This window comes from Melozone crissalis, unplaced genomic scaffold, assembly GCF_028551555.1.
Source record: "Melozone crissalis strain CALT ecotype California unplaced genomic scaffold, PUWL_Pcris_2 ptg000023l_1, whole genome shotgun sequence".
In the NCBI taxonomy this organism is placed as follows: domain Eukaryota; kingdom Metazoa; phylum Chordata; class Aves; order Passeriformes; family Passerellidae; genus Melozone; species Melozone crissalis.
In genome coordinates, this window is record NW_026535801.1 from 24,258,491 (window position 1) to 24,282,335 (window position 23,845).

At 37.2% G+C, this 23,845-nt stretch overlaps 1 protein-coding gene across 2 annotated transcripts in view; it reads left to right on the plus strand.

Annotated features, from left to right (window-relative positions):
- The first annotated feature begins 1,307 nt into the window (after positions 1–1,307).
- KCNH7 (potassium voltage-gated channel subfamily H member 7) overlaps positions 1,308–23,845 on the plus strand; it is a 208,083-nt gene continuing 185,545 nt past the window's right edge. For both annotated transcript variants that reach the window (XM_054277503.1, XM_054277504.1), the window contains exons 1-2: positions 1,308–2,076; positions 4,043–4,273. In XM_054277503.1, coding sequence (XP_054133478.1) covers positions 2,001–2,076; positions 4,043–4,273 — 307 coding nt within the window. In that variant the 5' untranslated portion in view covers positions 1,308–2,000. The remainder of the gene's footprint in view (positions 2,077–4,042; positions 4,274–23,845) is intronic.

A 23,845-nucleotide genomic window follows, 5' to 3' on the forward strand; every position in this document is an offset into this window, starting at 1 on the left:
TTTAACATTTGTTTCTGCAAATAAGCAATGCTCACTTCCTAGGATTGGTTACTGATTATGTATCCCTTAATGTAGCTGAGGCTTTGTAATTAGTACTCAGTCAATTACTATGAAGCCATCTTAATACAGTTTATGTATATATAAATTTTATTTTCAGACACCATTCACAGTTCTGCAAATCCGGGATGATTCTGCTGAGATTAAATTAAATTAGTCCTGAAATGCACCCTCATCCTCAACAGACTGTGCCCCACCTCTGATAAATATAGAGGATGACACACGCTAACACTGACACAAAGGGCCACACCTCTGCAAAGCTCACGGGAATAAGGAAACACCTGTTTGTGCTGTGGAAGAACAGGTGGGAAGCGGTGCTTTGCCGGCTCAATATCCTGTGCTTGAGATTACAAAGAACGGTGCTCAGGTGCCTCTCTCTTTTTGCCCTATGAGTTTATTAAGAAGCCGCCGGTGCTTTACACTACCCTAGAGATGCCTTTCCAGCATCGCATGGCTGCCCCCATCTCCCTCCCCGTGTCACCTCGCCGAGCCGTGCTGAACGCACACCGTTTTGCCTGCTGGGTAGGGCAGGAAGCCTTAATTACAGCCTGAAAATAATACCCGCTTCCCCCGGGAGCCTCCCTAGCTATTCCTGTGGGATGGGAGAAGCGGAGAGGAGCCGGGTGGGGGAGGCCGGCGCTCCCCGGGCCCGAGCGCGGGCAGCGGCGCTTCCGTGCGCGCCGGCGAGGCGGCCCCAGCACCACGGCCAGCTCCAAACGCCGCCGCGCCCCGACGCGGCCCCGGCCCCGGGGCGGAGCGCGGTCCCTCCCGGGCCGCGGCTCAGCGACGGGGCGGCCTCGGCGCCCGCTCGGTGCCGCCGCGGGCCGGGCGAGGGCTCCGTGCCGAGCTCAGCCCCCGCACCCGCGGGACCCGGCGCGCCCTCCGCGCCGCTCGCTCGGCCCCGAACGGGGACCGGCACCTGCTCGGCAGCCCTGGAGCGGCGTTCGGCGCCGGGGGAATCCCCCTTCCTCCCAAGAGGTGGTCGTGTGGCGAAGGGAAGCCCTCGCCTGGGTCACTCTGCGTAGGAGGCGGCAATCCCTTCCACCGGGGAGAGGAAGGATGCCGAGGGCTCCGGTGGTCCCTTCCCCCGCTCCCCCATCGCTCAACATCGACCCCTACTCGCGCCGCCCCCCGCCCCAGACGGGGCGTGTACCAGCTTCCCTCCCTCCCCCGGCCCTGCCAGCGCCTGGGGCTCCCCGGCGGGCCACGCTCAGGGGCCGCGGAGGGGCCGGCGGTGCCGGGAGGGCGGGGACGCCGGGGCTACCGGAGGTGGCGGGGCCCCCCCGCTGCCAGCGCCCTCGGTCCCCGCTGACCCCTGCAGCCGCCGCGGTGGGGGATATGGCACGTCGCGGTGCCGCTGGGGTGTAGCTTATTCCTGATGCCGCTGTTTGTCGCCGAGTTTTGAAGAGATTTATTGGCTGGCTCTTGCTAAACCACGCTTGAGTAATCCGAGCTGCTGCGCGCCGTGGTGAAGCCCGGAGGGGGGGAACGTCACTCCCTCTGGCAGCGGAGAAACATTAGTCTTCCAGCCCTCAAACCACCACTACAGCGTCGGAAACTGCCGGGTCACAGCCATTTGCTTTGGAAAATTGGCGATGTTTGGTGCTAGAGATCGATTACCCTTGTAATCTTTCCCCACCCGCCACCTCCTCCTGCTTACCCCACCCCTACCCGCCCCAGACAATAGCGTCCGAGCTCCTCCAGGAAAAAAATAGAAAAGAAAGCAAGGAGAGAAAGAAAGAAAAAGAAAGAAACTGGGGGATGAATCTGACTCCAATAGGAAAAGCGTGTCTCTAGAAGTGGTGCTAATGGGAAGAGATTTCCGAGCTCCAGAGGACGATGATTTGTCACAAAGGGTAGCTGGCTCGGTGCTTTGGGCTGGAGCCGTGTAGGAGATCCTTGGAGAAGTCATTGTGCACAGAAAACCGAAGACCTGTACAAACATGCCTGTTCGCAGAGGTCATGTGGCACCACAAAATACATTTTTGGGTACAATTATACGAAAATTTGAAGGGCAAAGTAAGTTCTCGCTTTCTATCTATTTTGCTATAGTAGTTTTATTCTGCTTGCGACTAAATGGACAGCAGCTCCAGACTATTTTTAAGTTTGTAGCTTGCAAAGAAAACCCCGGAGGTAAGAAGGGGATCCCTGGCAGAAGTAGCAATGTTTTTGATCTAGAATGCAGATTACTAACTTGAATTATTGGCTAGTGGGCTTGTTTGGATTTGGGTTTTTTTGGGAGGGGGGTTGGGGCTATTTTCCCATCCTATTTCAAGGAATAGTTTTTATCGTTGATTGTATCCATATTGTACAGCTATAGAAGTTATATCTCTTACCTTCTTCTGAACCACTGAGATGTCTCTAAAAGCAGAATGTAGAATCTTGCTGTCTTTGCAATGTCTAAAAAATAGGCTAGATTTATTATTATGATTGTTAATGCTGTTAATAATAATTGCATTTTCAAAATAAAGCAGAACTTCAGACTTTGATTTAGAGGAAACAGAAAATATGCAGAAGAGTTATTAAAGAGGAAATACTCTCTTACCTTGTTGTCATGACTGCATTTAGATATAGCTGTCAAATTTCTCTCTTTTCTTTATGTAAGTCTAAAATATCTATCAAAGCAGTGCAAATGCATCCTCAGGGAGAGTCTGTGAGATCTTTTCCAATGCAGCAGTTTACTACCTGTCAAGGAGGCTGAAGCTTAAGTGCTTTTTTTCCTGGCCAGAATTCTGGTTTCCTATTAGCTGTAAGAAAGGTCACTTGATGCTTAAAATGAATTTAATTTAGAAACAGTAGTCTGATATATGTACATTGATTTAAATATTTAGCATAATTTTAGTATCAGCCTGGTGTGAGCCCTTACAGGTAATTCCAGTTCTTCCATATACTTAAACCCATATTAGCATGTGTAATATTTATATTTTTTGAGAAAAAAATGAAGACAATGGTACTCCTAATATATCTATATTAAGTTGGTGTTGCTACTCCAAGTTTTCATGTAGTGAAGTGTAGATTTTTTGACAGTAATAATGCACTAGCTACTAAATAGATAAGTGATAGTGAAAGTTCAACATGATTGAAAGATAGCAGAAAAAGTAAGAACAAAATCTGCAGATATGTCGCTGTGTTCAAAGATAGACATATTTAAAATTTTGAAGACTTGCACTGTTTACTTGGTGTCATGTAAAAATCTTTTAGAAAGTAAGCAATCGCCTTGTGAATTTGAGTAGCTAAAAATTAATGTTATTAGCAGTAAGTGTATCACAGTCACATTTATAATTACAATGGGAATAGTGTGTTTAAAAGGTAAACAGAAACAAACTAATAAGAGTTGAAAACTTTTGAACATGTCTTTGAGATGAGAGTTTGGGAAAGGAGGATGGATGTTAACACAGAACTTCAGTGAAATTTGCAAAATGTTCCCAACATAACAATCGTTTCATGTTTTTTGTTTTTAGGAACTTTTCTTCAGGTACATCCTAGATAGATTTATTAAAATAATATAAATTTATTGTCATTCACCTCAATTAAAACCCCTATAGAGTAGATTGAGATGAACCTTACATCAGGAAGCCCTTCCCTAAAGTAGGACCCCCTTCCCGAGGTTTTACTTTTCCCCAAAAGAAGCTGCTAACTTTTCAAGGACTTTCCTGGAGTTGTGACTGACAGGCCGGCACTCATGGCTTGGGCTGCAGTGACACGTGAAACAGACAAAATTTTGAAGTCAAAACGAGATTTACAGAGACTTACTAGTCTGGTTTTATTTCCTTATAAAAGGAATTATATTAACCTTTAATTTATTCTAAATTAATTGAAGTTTCTTTAAAAGTTATGGATCAAATGATCTTCATTAAATGACTGAAAATCTCTGAATTTCAGGCGTTCTGTGAAAAGAAGGGTTGTTCAGCATTCATCTCTGCAATCGAACCTATAAGAAATGTTGAAAGAGCACTAAAAAATGCATCACTTTCTTTTATTGCAGATAAAAAATTCATCATTGCTAATGCTAGAGTGCAGAATTGTGCTATCATCTACTGCAATGATGGGTTCTGTGAGATGACCGGGTTCTCCAGGCCAGATGTCATGCAGAAACCTTGCACCTGTGATTTTCTTCATGGGCCAGAGACCAAAAGACATCATATTGCCCAAATTGCTCAAGCCCTGCTGGGGTCAGAGGAAAGGAAAGTAGAAGTCACCTATTATCACAAAGATGGTAAAGTCTGGTTTTATTTTCAAAACTTTTTGCATGTTTGGTTAGCAGTTGATCGGTAAAAGAAGTGTCTATGTTGTATTGGCCGGCCCCTTTGCTGGAGGTGTTGTAATTTCTCTGAAGTCCAGTGAAATACATTTGTGTGTGTCAGTAAGGAAATCTGCCCTGAGAGTAGTGGATGTATGGAGTATGTCACTGCACACTCACTCTAGCAGCTGGATGAAGCCAGCACAGTGTTTGCAACTCTGGAACAGAAGTTCTTCTCTCAGTTGGTTTAAAGATGTAAATCACTTAAAGTAATCAGCATAGAGGAAACGTACCTTGACTGAAATTCAATATTTTACCACAAAGTTAAAAGTAGAAAAAAACCCATCATAAAGAAAGCATTCGCTTATAAAGAAAGGGACAAGCCTTTTTCCGAGCTGAGATATTGTGAAGTACCTGCAATTGAACTACCAATATTGTCCTAGTATTGCCAGAGTCAAAACTTGGATTTGCCTAGACTATGAACTATTTCCTGTTATTCAGTAAAAAGTCAACACATGCAGAATGGCTGAATCTGCTGATATTTTTTTCCTGTTAAGAGCAAAAATTAATAAATGAATTTGCAGTTTTTAAAATGCACACATATGAGAAGCAATTATGATACATATTAATTATATGTAGAGTTTTGTTGTTGGTTGTTTTTTTTTAATTACCTAGAGTTATTTACAGAAACACCCATCTTTCAAATGAATTCAAATAATTGATAATTGTGGTGTACCTTATTTTGTCTCTTGCTGTGTACACTCTTGGGAGAAGGAAAAGGAAATTCATATTCAAATGCTGAGCTTAAATTAGTTCTGGAGAAGTGCCAGTGTGTTGTTTACATCAATTTTAGAATCACATGCAATGTGCTCTCTCATTTTAAAGTCACAGAGTTAAATCCTGTTCTCAATAATTCTGTTGTTATCTTGGAGAGACTTAAGAAATATTATTTTTAGCTTATGCTGGTATAATTCAGATAGGACTCAGGCCAGCCATTCTGCCCACGCTACCAATATTTAAACATACTCCTGGTAGGAGATTCTCAGTAGAGCCCTTTATTCTTAGATCTGGTGTGGTGGTCGGGAGCAGATTTCGGTTAAGATTTTTTGTAGCTGTGCCTTGGACGTAGATTTCCCAGGGGAACTGACACTGTGTGTCTTTTACACATCTACCCTGTGTTTGTGTTAACTTGGCATGTGTTAAAAATAATATTGCAAAAGGAGAATGTTATTGCTAACTTTCACAGCCATCAGCCTGGAGCACTGTTTGGAGATGTGGTAGTTTAAAAGTCCTAAAGTCTCCCAAAACATTAGGAAGGAGGAAAAGGCCTTTAAAAGTACTGCTTATCTGTCAATTACCAGAGGAAGATTAGGTAGATAGATAGATAGAATAGATCCTTTTCTAAAATGCTGAATTCTGAAATCATGCAGCACACCATAATCTCTTTGAGACATACCAAAGAAATCCTGTCCATAAAAGTTGCTATATCTTTCATAAATAGTTTTGAAAGCAGAGTTAGAGATTATTCATTGTAAACAATCTTATGCATAAGGGTTTTCAGTAACATCACTTCTATGAATAGTTACTTTGTCTCTATATTTTACTTGTCTAAATTTAAGCATGTGGACTGTATGATCTGCTAAATTTAAGCAGCTGAATCAGGCAAAAATTTTCAAAATACAAGATAGGTCTGACACTCAAATGCATGGCTATCTGTCAGCTTGATTGTCTGTATATACAGTTTTTTGTTTTGATCCACATAATGTTCAATTTCTTTTAAAATGTGTTAGAAAGCCTTAAGTCTGTGTGGTGTCATGAAATTGAAATTACCTGTATGATGAATGTAATGAATGTTAGTAAACATATCCTATAGTTCTTCTAAATAACTCAAAAAGATAACACCTCACTTTTCATCTTCACTTTTTCAAATTTTCAAATTTGATTTTTCAATATATAGCATATATACATACACCTATATATAACATAGTCTGTATATTGTAACAATATACAGAATAGTGATATCTAACAAGGACTTCCTCCAGATTGTGAAACAAAGTAAATTTCAAGAGTTTTCTAAAAATGTCAGAGTTTAGTGCCTGGTTAGTGGCTTCTTTTTCATTTGTGCTCTGAGTATGAGACTTGAGGTCAATTTCAGCAATTTTCAATTTTCAGAGGTCAATTCTAGCAGAGTCAGAAATGTAACTTTCTACATGTGAGTAACCCAAGTTACTCCAATGAACTATCCACTGCTTAAAAGCTTAATTTGATGTTTTATTTCATGGCAAGCCACTGTATAATATTTAACGTAATTCTAAACATATGGAGGAGGAAGACACCTCAAGAAGCTGTGAATTGCTGGAGGTTCCACTGACCAGAGGTTCTGAGGACCATATTACACACTCCTGACTAAAAGCCCAGTGAATTGCAAATAAAACCTTATTCCACATCACACTATCATTTACTCTCCATAAGCCACTGATTATATTAAAAATCGTTCTAATATTTTGAAGTAAAGCAAATGTCAATGGGATCACTTTTAAAGCTAATCTGTCATCAGAGTTCCAGCAATGCAGATATCAGAAAGGGAATCACTCTATAAATAATGCTTTTTCTTTTTGATTCTAAATACCACCTCATATAATTTTAAAATGTCACAGCTTTGAAGCTCAGCTTAAAAGAAAATTCTTGCTATAGAAAAGTGGTATTGCACACACACGTGGGAATTAGGATTCTGATGTTCTCTACTGGTCTATAGTCCATTTTTCTAGATGAAAGTGCAGGATCTCAAGTTTTAAACATCGTGATGATGCAAGACTGAAAGCTGCTGTTTGTTCACTGCTTTAATTTTTGGCCAAATTACTCACTCAAAGAAGATGGGACAGAATGATGGGAAAAAAAAATTGCAAGTTCATATTCAAAAAATGGCAATTACTTGAATCTACACTGCCTTAAACATGACAGACAAAAGATAGAGTGGTCAAAGGAGAAAAAAAATTTTTGCATGATGGTTTTATAAGTGAGTAACCTGGATGGACCCTGTTTCCCTTTTCACTGTGCAGTGTGGGGAGGGTGCAGTGAAGCATCAAATGCTTGTGATGGCTTTGTGTAATTGTTTAGGTGGCCCAGACTTGGGCGCCCAGCATGACCTGGGCACCCAGCAGGCCCTGTCCCAGCCACACCAGTGCTGCCTTCACAGCAGTTTCTGACATTTGCAGCTAAAATCCTTACTAGCTTTTCTCAGAGTACTTCTTTCAGAGTGTAGTTTGCTTTTGGTTTGAATTTCTCCTCTCGCTTTTTCCTTTTAGAAAGGTATTAACACAGTCCAAGCAAAGTTCTAGTCCTCTGTCCTCTTCAAGTAGTGCCACAGTAGGCAATTACATATCTACTGAAAGAGTTAATTACTGAGAAAAATCATTAATGGGAACAGATGGTGCCAAAACTAAAGGTCCAAATTTACAGGTTCTCATAGCACAAGTAGCTCTACAGTTGTTGCTGGGTGTACTCCTGGGATTAAAGACACATAAAATTTCTTTTTTAATGTAAATATCCCTTTTTAAAAAGAGCAGTAGATAAATACAAGTCACAAGAAGTATTATTTTGAAACAGATTTTTTTTTCCAAGGATTGCCCATTAGGTATTAGCATCTGCTTAATTAAAAAATTATACTCTGATATCAAAGCAGCAATATCATAAATCCCTTACTATCTCAAATTTTTTTCACTAATCTTATAGCTATATGATCTGAATTATACTTGAAGGCAAGATATTGTTTATACAGGATATCAGTTCTTATTTTAATAAAGTTATTAATGGTGAAAATATTTGACAGCTCTTCCTTTGAGGACTCCATTTTGCAGTTTAAGTCATTATTGCATAAATCATTCTTGACAGATGTAAAATATTGCTTGAGGTGGTAAAGCTGTAAAACTTTTGAGATAAAAAGTATAATTATTTTGGGATTGAGAATGGATATATATAATAATCAGCAAATACTGTACCACACAGAATACATTTTTACTTTTTACTGTATGCTTTGTAGGCAATAATGAGATTTGTCTAAGCTTGCAGATGATATCTATTAAAGGAAGGTAGGATCATTTAAGCTCAGCTTAAATTTAAGCTTAGCCATCATATATTCTAGTGTTGAGAAGAACTAAGGTATAGGTTTGAGCAAAGATAAGATCAAGCAATTTGCAGAATATGCACAAACCTCATAAACTACTTGCCATTTACCAGTTCCAAAAAAACAATTTGCCACGACAGACTGCACATTAAACATACTTGAATTTTCAAAGCACATTTCCAAACTAATATCTTAAGGCCTTTTCTGCTCTTTTTTTGAGGATAGGAGAATAAATATTGTGCAAACATGGTAATGAAATAAAGTGAAAATGGTATTAAGAGTTCTTCAAAAAGACGAGGACTTCATCTAGAAACTCATCGTCTAGACTTCAGCCAGGTTAGGCGTTGTACTACCTGTTTGTGTGAACCTACCAATCCATAAAAAACACAACTGAAAAGAAAGCTGCTTATACGTGTGTCAAGTCCCCTTAGATTTGTTTTAGCATGAGGGTCAGTAACTGCAGTCTTGACCACAGTTTCAGTGCCTTATCCGGAGCTGTTGAGATAGGCCAATGAATCCAATCTCTCTGATACCCTGCTGGTGTAGGACTCCTTGACAAAAGAAATACTATCTGACTGCATTTTGATAAAGAAAGTGTTTCCCCCAAAAACACCTGTCAAAAACCCTTTCTTAATCCAGGGTTTTTTTCCCCCAGGCATTCTTAAAATACCTCTTGGCTGAAATCCAAACAGTTACTGAAAGTGTTGGACTTTTGGAAACAAATGAGGATATCCATTCTTGTGTCTGTAGTGCTGTGTTTCTACCTTAGGCTTTAATACTTGTCAAGAAAAAACCATCTCCATTCAGTATTGCTGATTTTACAGCAAGGAGACCCATCAGCAGTGAGAATACCTCAGTGATCCAAAATATCCACTGTCCAAATATCTCATTTACCCATCCCCATTCAGATACTGCTCCGATGTCTGCTCAGAACTGTACGTCTCTTCTGATTCACATTTCATGTTGGATATCTAATGATTATGATAAAGCACCTCTTAGAAACCCTAAGAAAGCTTACTTATAGGTCAGTTTCAACCTTATTTTTCAACTGCTTGACTTTCCAATATATTCTTTTTCTTTCTAGGTAAAGATGAATTGATTTTAAATAAGGAGGGAACTTTTATAGAAAGAGATAGTATCTGAATAAATAGAGCAACAATTAAATTGATTTCTAAATTATTCTCTTTCTCAGTGTTTAGGGTCAGAAAGGTATGAAAATATATATATAATTTTAATAAGTAATTAAGAATAAAATTGCCAATATTTTAGGTACTGCATCTTTAACAGGAAAAAAAATCTTAATTTGGAAAAATCCTTTCTGACAGTTTTGAGTTCCTCTATGGCACAAATAAAAAACCTGCAGGCTACTGGTTCAGGAGTCTTTCATTTCAGTACAATGTTAAGACAGAACTCTTCTTACACTGGGCTTCCATAGGATAATTTTATTGCAGGATTCAGAATGTCACAGGGCAAATTTACACCAATCAAGGGGCCCAAATTTCTCTAGTTAAGCTAAAAAGAAAAAATGATTGCTGACTTTCAAAATGTATGCCGTAGCAGTAAGAAAGGTGACACATTCTAGAGTGAAATGGTAATATAAGGTTATGATGTGATACACATCCTCAAAAGAGCTTCATTTTTTAATTAGGCATTGCTGACAACATTTTTTATCTGCTTTGAATATGCTCATTTTAGTTGTAGTGAAAGCTATTTTGGTTTTGGGTTATGAGACAAAAAGAACAGATGCTGTCAGTCTATTTTTGGTGTCATTTCACATGATTTATTGTGTCCTCTTTCCATCTTTATCATGCATCCTTTCTAATGTTACATTATGATAAGAGAGTCATTGCATACTCCTAATTCGTGTTATTGATTAGTTCTTTCCCCTCTCCACCAACTTGGCCTATATATCAAAAAGAAGTGCTGAGAGCAAATCAGACGTCATACCTTGCAATAGGCACGGAGGAAGAGCCACTGCTTTTCTAATAGCAGCCTTTTGCATATTTGATATGAAACAAACTTCAAAACATGGCACTTCGAGTAACCCCAGTGTTGACATGAGTGCTGTTCCCTCTTGTTCCAAGCAATGGGAAGAGGATTGTGGTGTGGGTTAGATTTTATGTTAGTGCTTTCCAGTCCAGCTTTAAAGTGTTTCCTACATGCTTGACTTAGTGTATGACTCAGTCTGTGTACTAGGCAGTCCCTGCTCTTCCCAGCTAAGTATGGAAAAAGCTTAATCAGGCAGTATAGGATTCAGAGTTGGAAGACAAAGCTGACTATGGAAATTGCTAATTGACTCTGGAAACTGCATATCTCAAAAGCAATCAGAACTGTGGCTGTGAACCTCAGTCCAGGCAGAGCGGATAAATGACAATGACAGCAGGGTATTGTGGCTCTATAGTTACTTGCTCATTTCACATTGTCTGCAACTCTGAAAGTTCACGTCTCTGTGGTGGGAACTACTTGCCTTATGATTTTGTACAGCTTGAACTTTTTATTCTAGTATACTGGATGTTTTAAAAAACAATAACATGCGTATTTGAGTAATTTCTTGGAAATTGAACTAAAATTTAATTTTGAAAGCAGAATTATAGCCATAACTAGTCACAAAATACTTTTTGACCTCCAGAACTTCTACAGATATACAATTTTAAGCTTCCTCACCAATTTTCTCGGTATAGCCTTTGCATTTCTCATTTTGTTAATTCTTTAATACTGAAATCACAGTGAAATCTTATCAGGAAAGATCACCACAAATACCAAAATTCAATCTGAGAAAAAGTCAGAGTAAACAGTGTAAAGGGAAGGTCCTATGTTTTTTTATTTCATTAACCAGATTCCAATTATAGATCTTATTATACCTAGTTTTGATACTGCCTTCAATTATAGCATTGAAGTGTTATCCACACAAAGTATTTATTCTAGCTTATTTGTTAACAAAGAGCCATCATATAATCAAAATCTACAAATGGTATTTAAGTATCCACATTTTTAACTGTTTCATTACAGATAGTGAGTGGAAATGACCAGAAGAAAGCTTAGGCCAGAAATCACAGCTGCATTTAGTACTTGACTACATGGTGAAATTTCTTGCTTTCCTATCCTTGTTCCTCCATAATAACACATTACCTCATTTAAACCTCTGATTTGCCGAATGAGACTGCAGTGGAAACCAGGTCTTGCCTCAACAGCCAGTTTAGAGAAACACAACAAGAATTTACTTTAAATACTTGGAAATTAGGATTTATCACAACATCTGAATACTGATCCTTGACAGCTTGTCCTGGCCTTTTTTGAGCAAATGCACAGGACTATTTGGCAACTGGTTGTTTCTGTGGCCAGAAGCACTCATAAAGGCCTGAGAGCAAGATATCCATGCCTAGTGACACAGGAATTAGCTTGCACACCAATAGCTTTCATAGAATTAAATTGCAAAGTTTAATTTTTGTAAGACTAAGAAATCCTGATCTTTAGGCCTTGGAGCACTGCTCGTACAGTATAACTTTGCTAACTAGTATTAGCTGAATCTCTATTGCTGCAAAAAGAGACAGCAAATTATTAAAGAAACACGCAAATCACAGACCAAACTTTCCTACATTTTTATCCACAGGATAGACAGGCAGAGACAACTTCAGAACAGGGACATATTAGGGGGTTTTGTCTTTGTCTTATACCTAGGCTACTTGAAAAGCTGTTAATCATCATGTAAATGTGTTTCACCACTAACATGCATGTGCTAAAGCACTTACTCCCAGCTGTTGTCAGACTTTGGAGTCTGTACCCTTTTGAGATTATTTCTTAGAGCATTCTTTGCTGATTTTCATTCAAATCAATGCAAGTGGATCTCTGAAAATAGCTTGCAAATTTCCTCCTTTCAAAACTCATTTATGTCAATCTGCTTTACTCCTTCCTCTCTGGAAAAAATTGCCAGATAATCTCATTAGTATTTTGCATGTTTATGGCATTTCTTTTTATACTTTCAAAAGGACATGAAACTCAGTAGTCCATAAATCCTATTGTCATGGCAGTTAAGTTAAAATAATGTTGCAATTCTGTCTACTTGCTTAAAAAGTGTAAAGAAAGAAAGAAAGAAAGAACCTAAAGTCCATGCCATTTTAAATAATAACAATAAAAGAAAGGAAAATGTGTTCCATTTTTCCATTTTAAGTGCCCAGTGTTATTTTTGCTTGATAAAACATACCAGGAATCAATTTAACACCAAAATCTATTCAACTGAAAGAACAACTCTTCCCGGAAGGACTATTTCTAGGGTCATGGACAGCATAACCATATTACATGAGAGAGTGGCAACAGCCTTGGAGTACAAAACCAGGTATCTATAAATCAACATGTGAGCCTTCTCTGTGGATTAATGGAGCAGCTCAGTAACTGGTGTGAAAGTTTATGTATAATGTCAATCCTGAGCCAGTCCATGCTGGGTCGCTGTTCAGAGCATCCTTTACAGAACATCCTTAGCCTTTCTATAAGGTACACTTTGTTTATAGCAACAAAAATGTGAGCACCTAATGCGCAGAAGCATATTTAGTGTTTTACCCACAGAGTTTTAAAGAAAAGTTTTGTAGTTTTTGCAATAAAGCAGAGTTTGAGTGCTGTTTGGGGATGACCACAAAATTGTAATAAAACCTCGTTCCTCCTTATCCTGCAACTTGCAAATCCCTTCTCGTGTCAGGATTAGAAATTGGATCTAAGGACCTGCTCCCAAATGCCTAAAAAGTTAATTAAAAACTACTCACTTCTACTGCAGCCACAAGCAGAATTAGTGTCTGATTTGTGTGATGTTTGTAGATCAGGAGCTGGCTGTGGGTGGCTTCCCCCTCCTGTGCTCACGGTTATTTAAAAGCAGAAAAGAGGAAGGAATGCATGATTCACAGACCACTCTTCTTCCTAGCTGATGGATAGGCAAGGCTACCATGCAGATCTATTGACATTCCTTTTTGATTGTCTTTTGACCTCATTTGTAAAAAAAGCAGATCCTGCAGTAGCAGAATTACCAGTAGCATCATTGTCTCTGCAGAACTCGACATACGCAAAACATAATTATTAGCCAGACAAATACATTGTGTGTGGCTGCCTGCATTTCAAACATAATCTCTTTAACATTTAAGTGTGCAGGAGCATTTGTCCCTGCTTCATGGGAATTAATCGAATTGTTTCCCTTTTAAGTAAAATTTTATTTTGAATCCCTTTTCACCTTGGGATAGTTTTTCGGTAAATAAAAATAAATTATAAAGGACTTTATTTCCACTTTCTGAGGAATATCTGAAGAAAGATGCCAACGTTTTTCTGAAATGATGGAGAAACAAGTCTACATATTTAATCTCAATTATTACCTGGAAAGTAGATAATGTTCGGGGGGGGGAGGGGGGAGGCTGTTGCCCCATAGATGCCATAGGCACTAAAAAATCAGATTTAACTAAGTTATCAAAACTATAAAGAGCATGCTGAGGTTGAGTTACTGCAAGAGAAATTAGCAACCTGAAGTTCTACATGTAAAATCAAATTAAGGAGTTAATTTCCAATTATATGTATATATTATAAAAGTGCATTTCTCCTTCTCAGAAGGTTTAAGAACCACTTTGAGGAGCTGCCAAAATTACTTCCTACTCCATCATAGAATGCAAACTGGTATTCTATAGTTCACAACACTTCTGCTAATAAAGCACTTTTCTTATTAAATATATTAAATCACAGGAAGTTTGAACTGAACAGCAAATTAGAGAGGCTCCTAATGAACTGATTGGCTAATGCAGTGAGTCTTTTACCTCAAAAGATGTATTATTCTGGAAAAGCTCACAGTTCCAAAACATCCTTCTCTACTGCATTTTTGCTCTATCCTCTTCTCTTTTCAAATGCAGTACACCAAAGTTGCATTGTAACATTTCCCAGTGTATAGATATATTTAAATGCCACAAAAAGTCCCCAACATGATCAAGTCTAAAAAAGGGATAACAGAGTGAGAATACAAAATTGTATTACAGGGGATTGTTCTGTCAAAATACCTTTAATAGGAATTGTACTTAATAGGGATTATTGTAATATGAGCATCTCAGACCACAGATCAGGTCCAAGATGGCACCCTAGGCAATGCAGTTGTGTACATGTCTCTCTCCTGTCATAATAAACAATAATTTCCAGAGAAATGCATTCTTGTCTTACAGAGGTCACAAATGACCCTGAAGTGCCAGAATGGGTTAGAGATAGCTGGGGCAAAAGTGTCCAAACTGAATGGCAAAAGTCTCCAAACTGTTTCCTTCTCTTGACATAGGGTTAAAAGAACACAAAGGTGGAATCAACTCCTGTGTCAACTTCAGCCCTCATTCTTTCCAAATTTGATACAGAAAATAGAACTGCCAAATAAATGGCAAGTAAAAATACAGGAGGCATGATTGAGAAAGTGCAGTGGCTGCTAAACTCATGCTTTTTTCAAACAGAAAAAAATAAACATTTGCCAATCTCACATTGAACTTTGTTGTGATATTTGTAGCACTTATTCAGGTGCTACCACTAATCAGTCACAAAGGGCCTGTGCATCAATACTTCAAAAAAAAGCAAAACTTAACTGAGTATTATTTGTGTTTAATGGTACTACATGTATTATGCAACAAATGGGGCTTTATTTCCTCCTCCTCAAAGAAAAAACCTTCCACTTTTCAAACTTCTAAAGAACTGAAATTTCATAAGACTCTAGCTTGATTCAGCTTTTTAGGTGTCCATAATGGAGTCTGATCTTCACGATCCTGAATGATTGTGAGATCTACATAAAGTTAAAAGTGGGGAGAAAAAAAGAGATTTCCACAGGATATAATATATCTGATTAGATTTGACTAGCATATCTCTAAAATTTATTATTAACCAGGGATATCCTCATAACCTAGTTTAGATTGTAACCTATTCCCTTCTTGGACTTCACCCTTTCTTTGTATCTTGTTTTATAGAAACTGGCACAACCTACATAACAAGTAATGCTTTGTTTCACATGGGCATCATTAAATAGCAATCACAGATGTATTTGCTTTCAGAAAGCATTCTGTTAGCATGGCACATACTCTAGTATATAGCATTTCACCATTCTGGTAAAGCAAAGAATCTTTTTCTTAGATTGCTCTTTTATAACCATTGTATTTTCATAGAATCCAGAAGCATTTAGGTCAGGAGAAAAATTGGGAGGTCATCCTATTCAGTCTTCTGCCAAAAGCAAGAGCAACACAGAATTCAGAGTAGGTTGCTTAGGACTTGTCCAATTGGATTCCAGGATGGAGCTTCTCTGGGCAACCTGTTCCAGTACCATCATATTGAAACTGGTTTTTCTTTACACCAATTTAAAGCATTGTCTGTCATTCTTTTGCCATGCATCTCAGTTGAAAACCTGCCTCCATTTCCTGGTAATTTCCTCACACCTATTGAAAGACTTTTATTAAGTCACTTGGAGCTCTCTCTCCTCTAGGCTCACAGCCAAGGCCAATTTCCTCAACCACTCCACAAAGGACATGTGCACCAAATCCACATCCAGCTTGGTGGCCTCTGCTAGCCTCATTCAAGTTTATCAGAATTTCTCTTGTATTAGAGTTCCGAAGTTGGATTCACTATTCCAGGTGTGGTCATCTGAGCACTGAGTAAAGGGGAAATATCACTTCCTCAATCTACTGGCAAAGCTTCTGATGATACAACCCAGTATGTTTTATCCTGCACACAGCTGGACTCAAATTCCTCAACAGATCACCATCTGAGTCCTTTTTCACAACCTCAAGATTCAAACCTTTCCCAGACTGAGGCAGTGAATGTTTAAAGTACCTCAACTTTATCTGCATCCACTGTCACTAAATCACTCTCCCCCCTCATTAGCAGACTCAAGTTGTATACTTGACTATACAGCTTGTACAGTAGTTGTGTACAAGTACACAAATTGAGTTGTATACTTGTTCATTCTTTTGCTGCTAACATACTAGCAACACAAACTCTTCTTGTTGCCCTTGATATCCCAAGAATTTCAAATCTAGCTCAGCTTTTGCTTTTCCAAAACCATCCCAGCATGCCTGGGCAGTGTTTTGGTATTTCTCTCTTGCAGCCTGTCCTTGCTCTCAGCTCTTTTAAATACCATTTTTGTTGGGGGTGTTTTGCTGTTGTTTTTTGTTTGGGTTTTTTGTTTTTGTTTTTGCCTTTTTTTTGTTTTGTTTTGTTCTTTTTTCACTGGAGTTCAGTCATGAGTTCTCTGTGGAACCAACTGGCATTTGAATACATTTATTCATTTTTCTGAGTATTTGAATGGACTGATATGGTGCTTGAGAAAGCATTTGAGCAATACCCTCTGCAATATTTGAAGAGCTAATGAGATAGATACCATACTTCTTTTATTTTTCCTCTCTATTCAGTAACACATATGGGGGTATTTTACATATTTTTGATTATACTAAGTGGCACCTATGCTACTTTTATGTATTATTCTTATTCTTTCTTCAATGTTTCAGTATGATGTCAAGTTTTAGACCTTGTATTTTACATAATTTAGTTACACTTATTCATGCATTAGGAAAACATTTTATATTACACATACAAGAAGGTTGAAATTGCAACCTTTTCCAAATATCATTACTGGTGTCATACATGGTATAAATTCTCTGTTGGTACATATTTTATTATGAAGAAATCAGTGTTTTCTTGTAATAGAGATCAATTCACCTGGCTGTTAGGCAGTTACCTGGGTTTTTTTGGTATATTTTTCATACAAAAGTGTTTGAGTTTAGAAGAAAAAGTATCCTAATGCTTATTTTGCTGTGGATTACAGTCATCCAAACCAACTTAATGCTAAAGAAAGTTGCGATGGACTACTAAGTTTTAGAACAGCTAACCAGTTGTCTTACACTAGAAGATAAATGCAACTGCACTGGCAACTAACCAGAGCACCCCTGGTATTGAGCACTTCATTCCTGTCACTAAAGATATGAAAAAATCAGATTTTCTAAGAGAGAAATATTTTTTACACTGTCAAATTCTTTCAGTGACTTTCAGTAGTGAGGTAACATTACTGAAAAACTGTCTCATCTCAAAAGAAAAAGTTTATTGCTAACATTTCCTTAGCCAGGTCATGTAAAAGACAACATTTCCCTCTCCATTTCTCTTCTGCCATTTTTAATTTCATATTTCCTTCTAAAAATTATAGATTTGTCCTATATGCTTTTTTCCAGGTTAGTGACTAGGAGAGATAGAAGTCTCTTTTCTTCAAGGGTTAATACCAGCTTTTTCCTTTAGGATAATATCAACTCCCCTTGCCCTACCCTGTGGAACACCACAATCATGCTGTACCTCCCAACATCTGCCTGCTGGCATTGATGGCACTCAGCATCCTGCTGGTGCTGGCCCCTAACTCAGACCTCAGCAGCAGAGCATCAGGGATCCTGCACCTTGTGTGCCACTGCAGTGATGTCAGAGCCATGGGTTTAAGCAGTACCTCTTCAAATACCCATAATTTAGGGGTGTGATTCCATGTGAGGATTTTAAAAAAGAAAGCTGGGGCATAATCCTGCTGATTTAAGACACCCCAGCTGGGGGGCCTGACAGCCTATTCCAATTTGCAACCCATTTCATATTTTCTCTCAGTTCTTTACCTGTAGACAAGGACTGTTAAAACACAATATGACAAAGCATATTTAATAAACATTATTAGTGATGAGTTCAACTGCTTCTTGAAGGTGTTGATATGCTTAATCAAATATAGTTCCACTGACTAAACCAGCACTGACAATATTTTAATGTTATTATTAAAATAATCTCTCTCCATATTGCATGCATATTTAACACTTACAGATCTCTCTGTTTCATGCTGGATTTTATTTTTAATAATCCTAATGTGATGTTGGAAAGTTCGTAGATAAAACCTGCTTTATTGACTGCCTGAAAGGAATTGCTCTCTGCCCATGTGACAGGTGAAAGTATCTTGAGGGTGTACAGCAGCAGTTCCTGGCATTACATTAGAAATGCTGGTTGCTCCTACATCAGTTAATTTGATGATGCAGAAGAGAACACATTTAGCACATACATTAAATATAGTATTATGCAAGGATTTTTCAATTTGTAACTTTTTATATAATTGTATTTTTATTTCAGTTCAGATGCAAAGCCATTCCTGCATCTAAGATAGTTAGTGAGAGATTCACACACTGAGGTTTCAAATGCACCCATTTCTGCAAGCAACAGATATAGTACAGTGCTCAGGATAGCAGCTTGTATGTGCTTTATTTCTGCATAGGATTAATTTAGTGTGCATAGTACTGAGACGTGTCTTATTTTTTAATTTAAAGGAATGAGATTGTACAAATCATTTCTCATTCTTGGACTGGACCAAATATTCCCTGTCAGATTGCCCATGACAAGCTGATTGCAAATGTTGACTTGTTTTTGTCAAGAACAGTTAAAGATAGTTGGCCCTACAAGGCTTGAGTAAAGTCAGAATGTGAGCAGGAGCCAAAAAGATGGCTTTTCTAGCCTTGTTTCTGATACTGTGCTTTGCAGAGAAACACAGTTGTCTTTACACACAGTTATTACAAAACAACTTTCCCTTGATTAACATAACTTTCAAAATTGTGTTTACATTCCTTTTTTTAATGGCCTTTATCTAAAGCAAAAGAATTGTAAACCAAATGTCCCAAAGAAATATAGTTTCATTTCTATGGTTTTTGAATAACTGAAAAGCTTTTATGCTTTAATATGGATTTGAAGTGCTTGAAATTATTCAATAGTTATATATTTGATAAAGGCTTTACAAATGCATGCATTTTTGTGACTCAGTTGAACACATCACCCTTTTAATGATCAGCAAGTCATTGTTTTTAGATACACAATGTATTAAAATGTACAGTTTGCAAGCAATTATGAGAGCAAAATGACATGTAAGTATTTTAAAACTGAAGTATTTTCCTACTAACTTCAGCCCTAATCTTTAGAATTATGGTATATTTGTTCTTTGAAGTTATTTTCTTATCCTGGTACCCAGGATAATCATAAGAAATTGTAGAGATCAGGGTAGTGAGTTGGACCATTTTGCCCTGGTCTATTTGCTGGGAAAAAATGGGGTCTTATTTTAAAGTGTTAGTGCTAAATAGAAACCTTTTTTGAGTATAGGATTGACAGTTCTATTAAGTCTACCTAACCAGCCTTTCTGAAGTGCAACAAAAAGGGTAAGCAGAACCTCTGGCTAAGTAGGTACCTTGCATCACCTCAAAATGCTTTTTCCAAATCCTGCAATATCAATTCAGGTTTCCTTTTGATATTTTAGGGGATATAGAGACCTTCATGCATATCTTTGTTGGAGTTTGATATTTTTTTACGTTTTATGGGAATAAAACACCAGAACTGTGGTGTTGGAATGAGATCAGGAATCAAAGTTAACATTTTACCTCTGAGATATTATCTGTAAACGAAACTTTCCAAAACGGATTGAAGAATTGCAAAGAAAGTTCGTTATTACCTGCCATGGACATATCATCTATATATTGCAGAAGAAAAGAAAATGACTAAAGAAAAAAACAAACAAGAAAAAAGAAACAACCCAAAAACAAAATGAAAGGTTTTTAAGTCTGTTTGTTCTGTGCTACCAATACTTTCAGCAAATTGATAGTGTTATTATGTAAAAGAAGTGTAGAAAGGAAAATTTTGCTAGGATTGAATCAGGTTAAAATCTGTTTTAGTTTTGCCGAGTGTATCAGCCTTCAATCAGTGATGGTGAAATCAAAACTATTTTGATAAACTTTAGGCTCTCGGGGCTACAGTCCTAGAGTTAATGAGAAGTTTAAGCAAGGGAGAGAAAAGCATGCAAAAACCTGACAAAGAATTCTCCAGTTATTTCCATGCATAAAGTTCATTGCACCTTTAACATTACTATACCTTTCAGTGGGGAGAAGAAGGGAAATGTGAATTCTCAAGAATACCTAGAATTACATTTTTTCTTCTATTCAAATTATCATTCAGCTCAAGTAAAGCATCTGGTGTAGCCACAGGCTGGACATGAATGGGATGAGCACACCTGGCAAGTAGCTGTTTCCTCAGTTCTGTAGTAATCTTTGCCAGTATCAAGAATCACACTGTCTTTCTTTACAAGGGTGCCCACAATTTTAGCCCTGTAAATTTTTTTCAAATTATTAGATATCTTCACCTTTCCTTCAGATTTTCAAGAAAATTTTACTGATTTAGTTATTCATGAGGATTTTGATTATTTATTGGGTATGAAAATAATGGCCTGCATTCTGTCCCTATATAAGAAAAATATAGTGTGAGCTTCAAATTCAGGAAAGTGATAACTGATTTGTTGAATAGCTCACTGATGCTTTTCTTATTATATCATAGAGGATCGATCTTCTGTAATTGTAAAATTTGGCAATACTATACTGCATCCAGTAATATCTTCAAACAATAATGTAGAATAATAATATAAATATATATATATATATATATATATATATATAGAATAATAATATAAAAGTACTATTGATATCTTTTTCATTGCTTCTACTTATGTGTATTTGCACTTATTTTTCATTTTACCTCTAAAATAAATATCAGAGTATGGTGAAACACAAACTCACTGCTGTTCCACAACTTTTTTCTTCAGAGCAGCTAGCAAAATCTAGCACTGAATATTCATTGGTTTTGGTAGCAATGTTGGTTTTTAACTTTAATACAGTTTATGTGAAGTACAGTAAATAGCTTCAGATATATTTACTGTGGTGGTTGTAATCACTCATAATTATATAATTGGATGCCTAACACTGTTTACCAAAAATATAGTCAATATTACATATGAAATTGGTTTGGCTCTGTATTAAATTGAAAAATTCAAACAGAAAGCTTGAGATACCAATCGAACTGGACCCCTGGTCAGACTTCAGGAGTGAGGATTCTCTAGAAAAGATGTTTATTACAGGCCACTCCAAAAGGAAAGAAATCAAATTTAGGTTCTCTAAGAAATATATAAGCACAATAAGGAAACTTATGCATAAATTACTGTACAAGAGTGCATGAAATAATTTGGTTCTTGGCCAAACTGAGGAATAAACACAACAGAAATAATTTTTTTCAAGCTCCACCCTAATAACTTCTCAGGTCATGATTCAACTCAGTCATTTTTGCAAATGCTGAATTTCTCTGTGAAAGCTTGAGAGCTTAGGTGAGTATTATTGCACCACACAGAGAAGGTTGCAATATCTACTAAGCCCAAATGCTTGGCTTCAAACTGCCAAAACAAGAATTAAATATGATTAAAATTTTAAAAATTTAGGATGAAAGCTTTTACTTAAAATTTGATCTTCTGGGCAGGAAAAAAACAATCAAACAAACAAGGGAGAAAGACAGACGTATATATAATTAAAATATCACTTTAATTTCATTAACTATTAATGAAAAAATGTGACTAGTCCCATTGTATAAGTGTCATTAATATCAACAATTAATGAGGCTTTATGAAATGTGGAAAGGGGAGTATAAATAGCTCAAACACTAATCCCAAACATCCTATAATCAAAAAAAACGGGCAGAGAGTTTCTTTAACAAGACATTCTTTAAAAGTCTCAACTCTAAAACTTATAATAATTTTGAAATGGAAAATGTTGTTGAAAGTGTGTTCTCCTTATGATCTACGTTATATTCTTAAAATGTTTACTCTATAGGAATTGAAGCATTTTTGTGAGTGACAGACTGGTAAAAAAGCTTTTGACCTAAAATGTTTAGCATCAGATTCTCTGAAATTCAGTAAATTTTATTAGCTGATATACAATTACAGATAAAATTTACATTTTTTATCTTTAGTTTTTACACATAATATCATCATATGATTTTTAATATATATTTAAAAATTCTTTTAAAATAGGTCTATGGTATACTTATTGTAAGATCCTGTACTATCCTTTGTACTACATAGAAATCAAGGAAAAAAAAATCTGTGGTGCTTTCATTTAATACATATATTATAAATGAGGCAAACATGAAATATTATTTACATACCCATCATTATGTTATTAAATAATTCTAAAAAAATTATAACTACTTGAAAATTTTAGAAATGTGAAATGTCTTATTTCACCAGACGCCGTGCTGGTTTTATAATTCCTTATTGTGTAGGCCATACTTTTAATTTCTGTTTATCTAAGTGAAAGTACTGATACCTAATATTTCTAAAGGTATTTTTCATGCTACAAACAGCAGACCAATTTCCAAGTATCTTTTCTAGTTCCCTCTCTCTGCTTAATGCTCTCCTCTCCAACCTGTCACTTATTGTTGTCATTTGTTTAGTTGCATTTCATTTTAATCCAGCCAGAAAAAACATGATTTTGCTAATTGTAGAGCCATACAGGCTAGCACAGGGTAAAAAGACGTTTATAGTCTCATGGGGAAACTGGATTACAATTCCCATTATAAAACTAGTTTTTATTCCTTAAAGCACTACTTTTGCCCCTGAACTCTATGCTCCCAGGCACAAAACACATTAGTCTACAAGCAAAACATCATCTCAGGACAAATCTCTGACCTTTTATTAAATATTGTAGACATCAGTTGTTCATTGCAGAGCTTTATGAATGAGTACAAAACCAGAACCGGTCAAGACCAACAATTAAGTCACGATCAGCAGTAGTACTTGTTTCAAGGTTATATACAGAAACCAAAGACTGAGCACATATCCCTATGGAAATGCTTCTCATCAGAATTTACAAGAACAGTCATTTTTTGGAAAACATATAACAGCCAATATTTGTGTATATCCTTCTTAATATTAAACTTCAGAAAATTTCAGAAAATAAATTTTTCACTAGCAACTACTACAAGGTAAATTGTTGTTCCAGATATAATTTTCCTTAGAAAATATCTGTCCATTATTCCTTAAATTATTTAATTGAATAAAAGCATTTCATGCCATACTTAGGCAAACAAGCAGGTGGTGGAAGTTGAGCAGACAGCAGCTTAAGAACAAGATCTGTATGAAGCGTCCAGATACTTTAGGAACAAGGGCAAAATCTAACTAGGTACCCATATGTATGTTAATTGATTTTCCAGTCTTCCACTCATGTAAAATGAGTAGATGGAAAATTCAAGAATCTTTATCCTTTGTACCCTTATGCAAGAGTTGGTGGATGGTATTACAAGCTTTCCTATTTATCAACACAGTGCTACATGTTTTACCAGTTTCAAAGATGGCAGGACATTTACTGCCATGCCCTAGATCACCAGAACTCTTTGAACAGTCACTTCAGTGCACATTTTTTTCTTAAAACCTGCACAGCCCAAAGAGAGTGTTGGAAGTGAAAAACAAGAATGTGACCTGATACATTTATCCTCATCTCTGAGTACTTCCCAAAATAGGGACATACCTATCGGATGTGTAAAAGAACAACTACTGTGTGCTCACTAACAGCTTGTAGGAG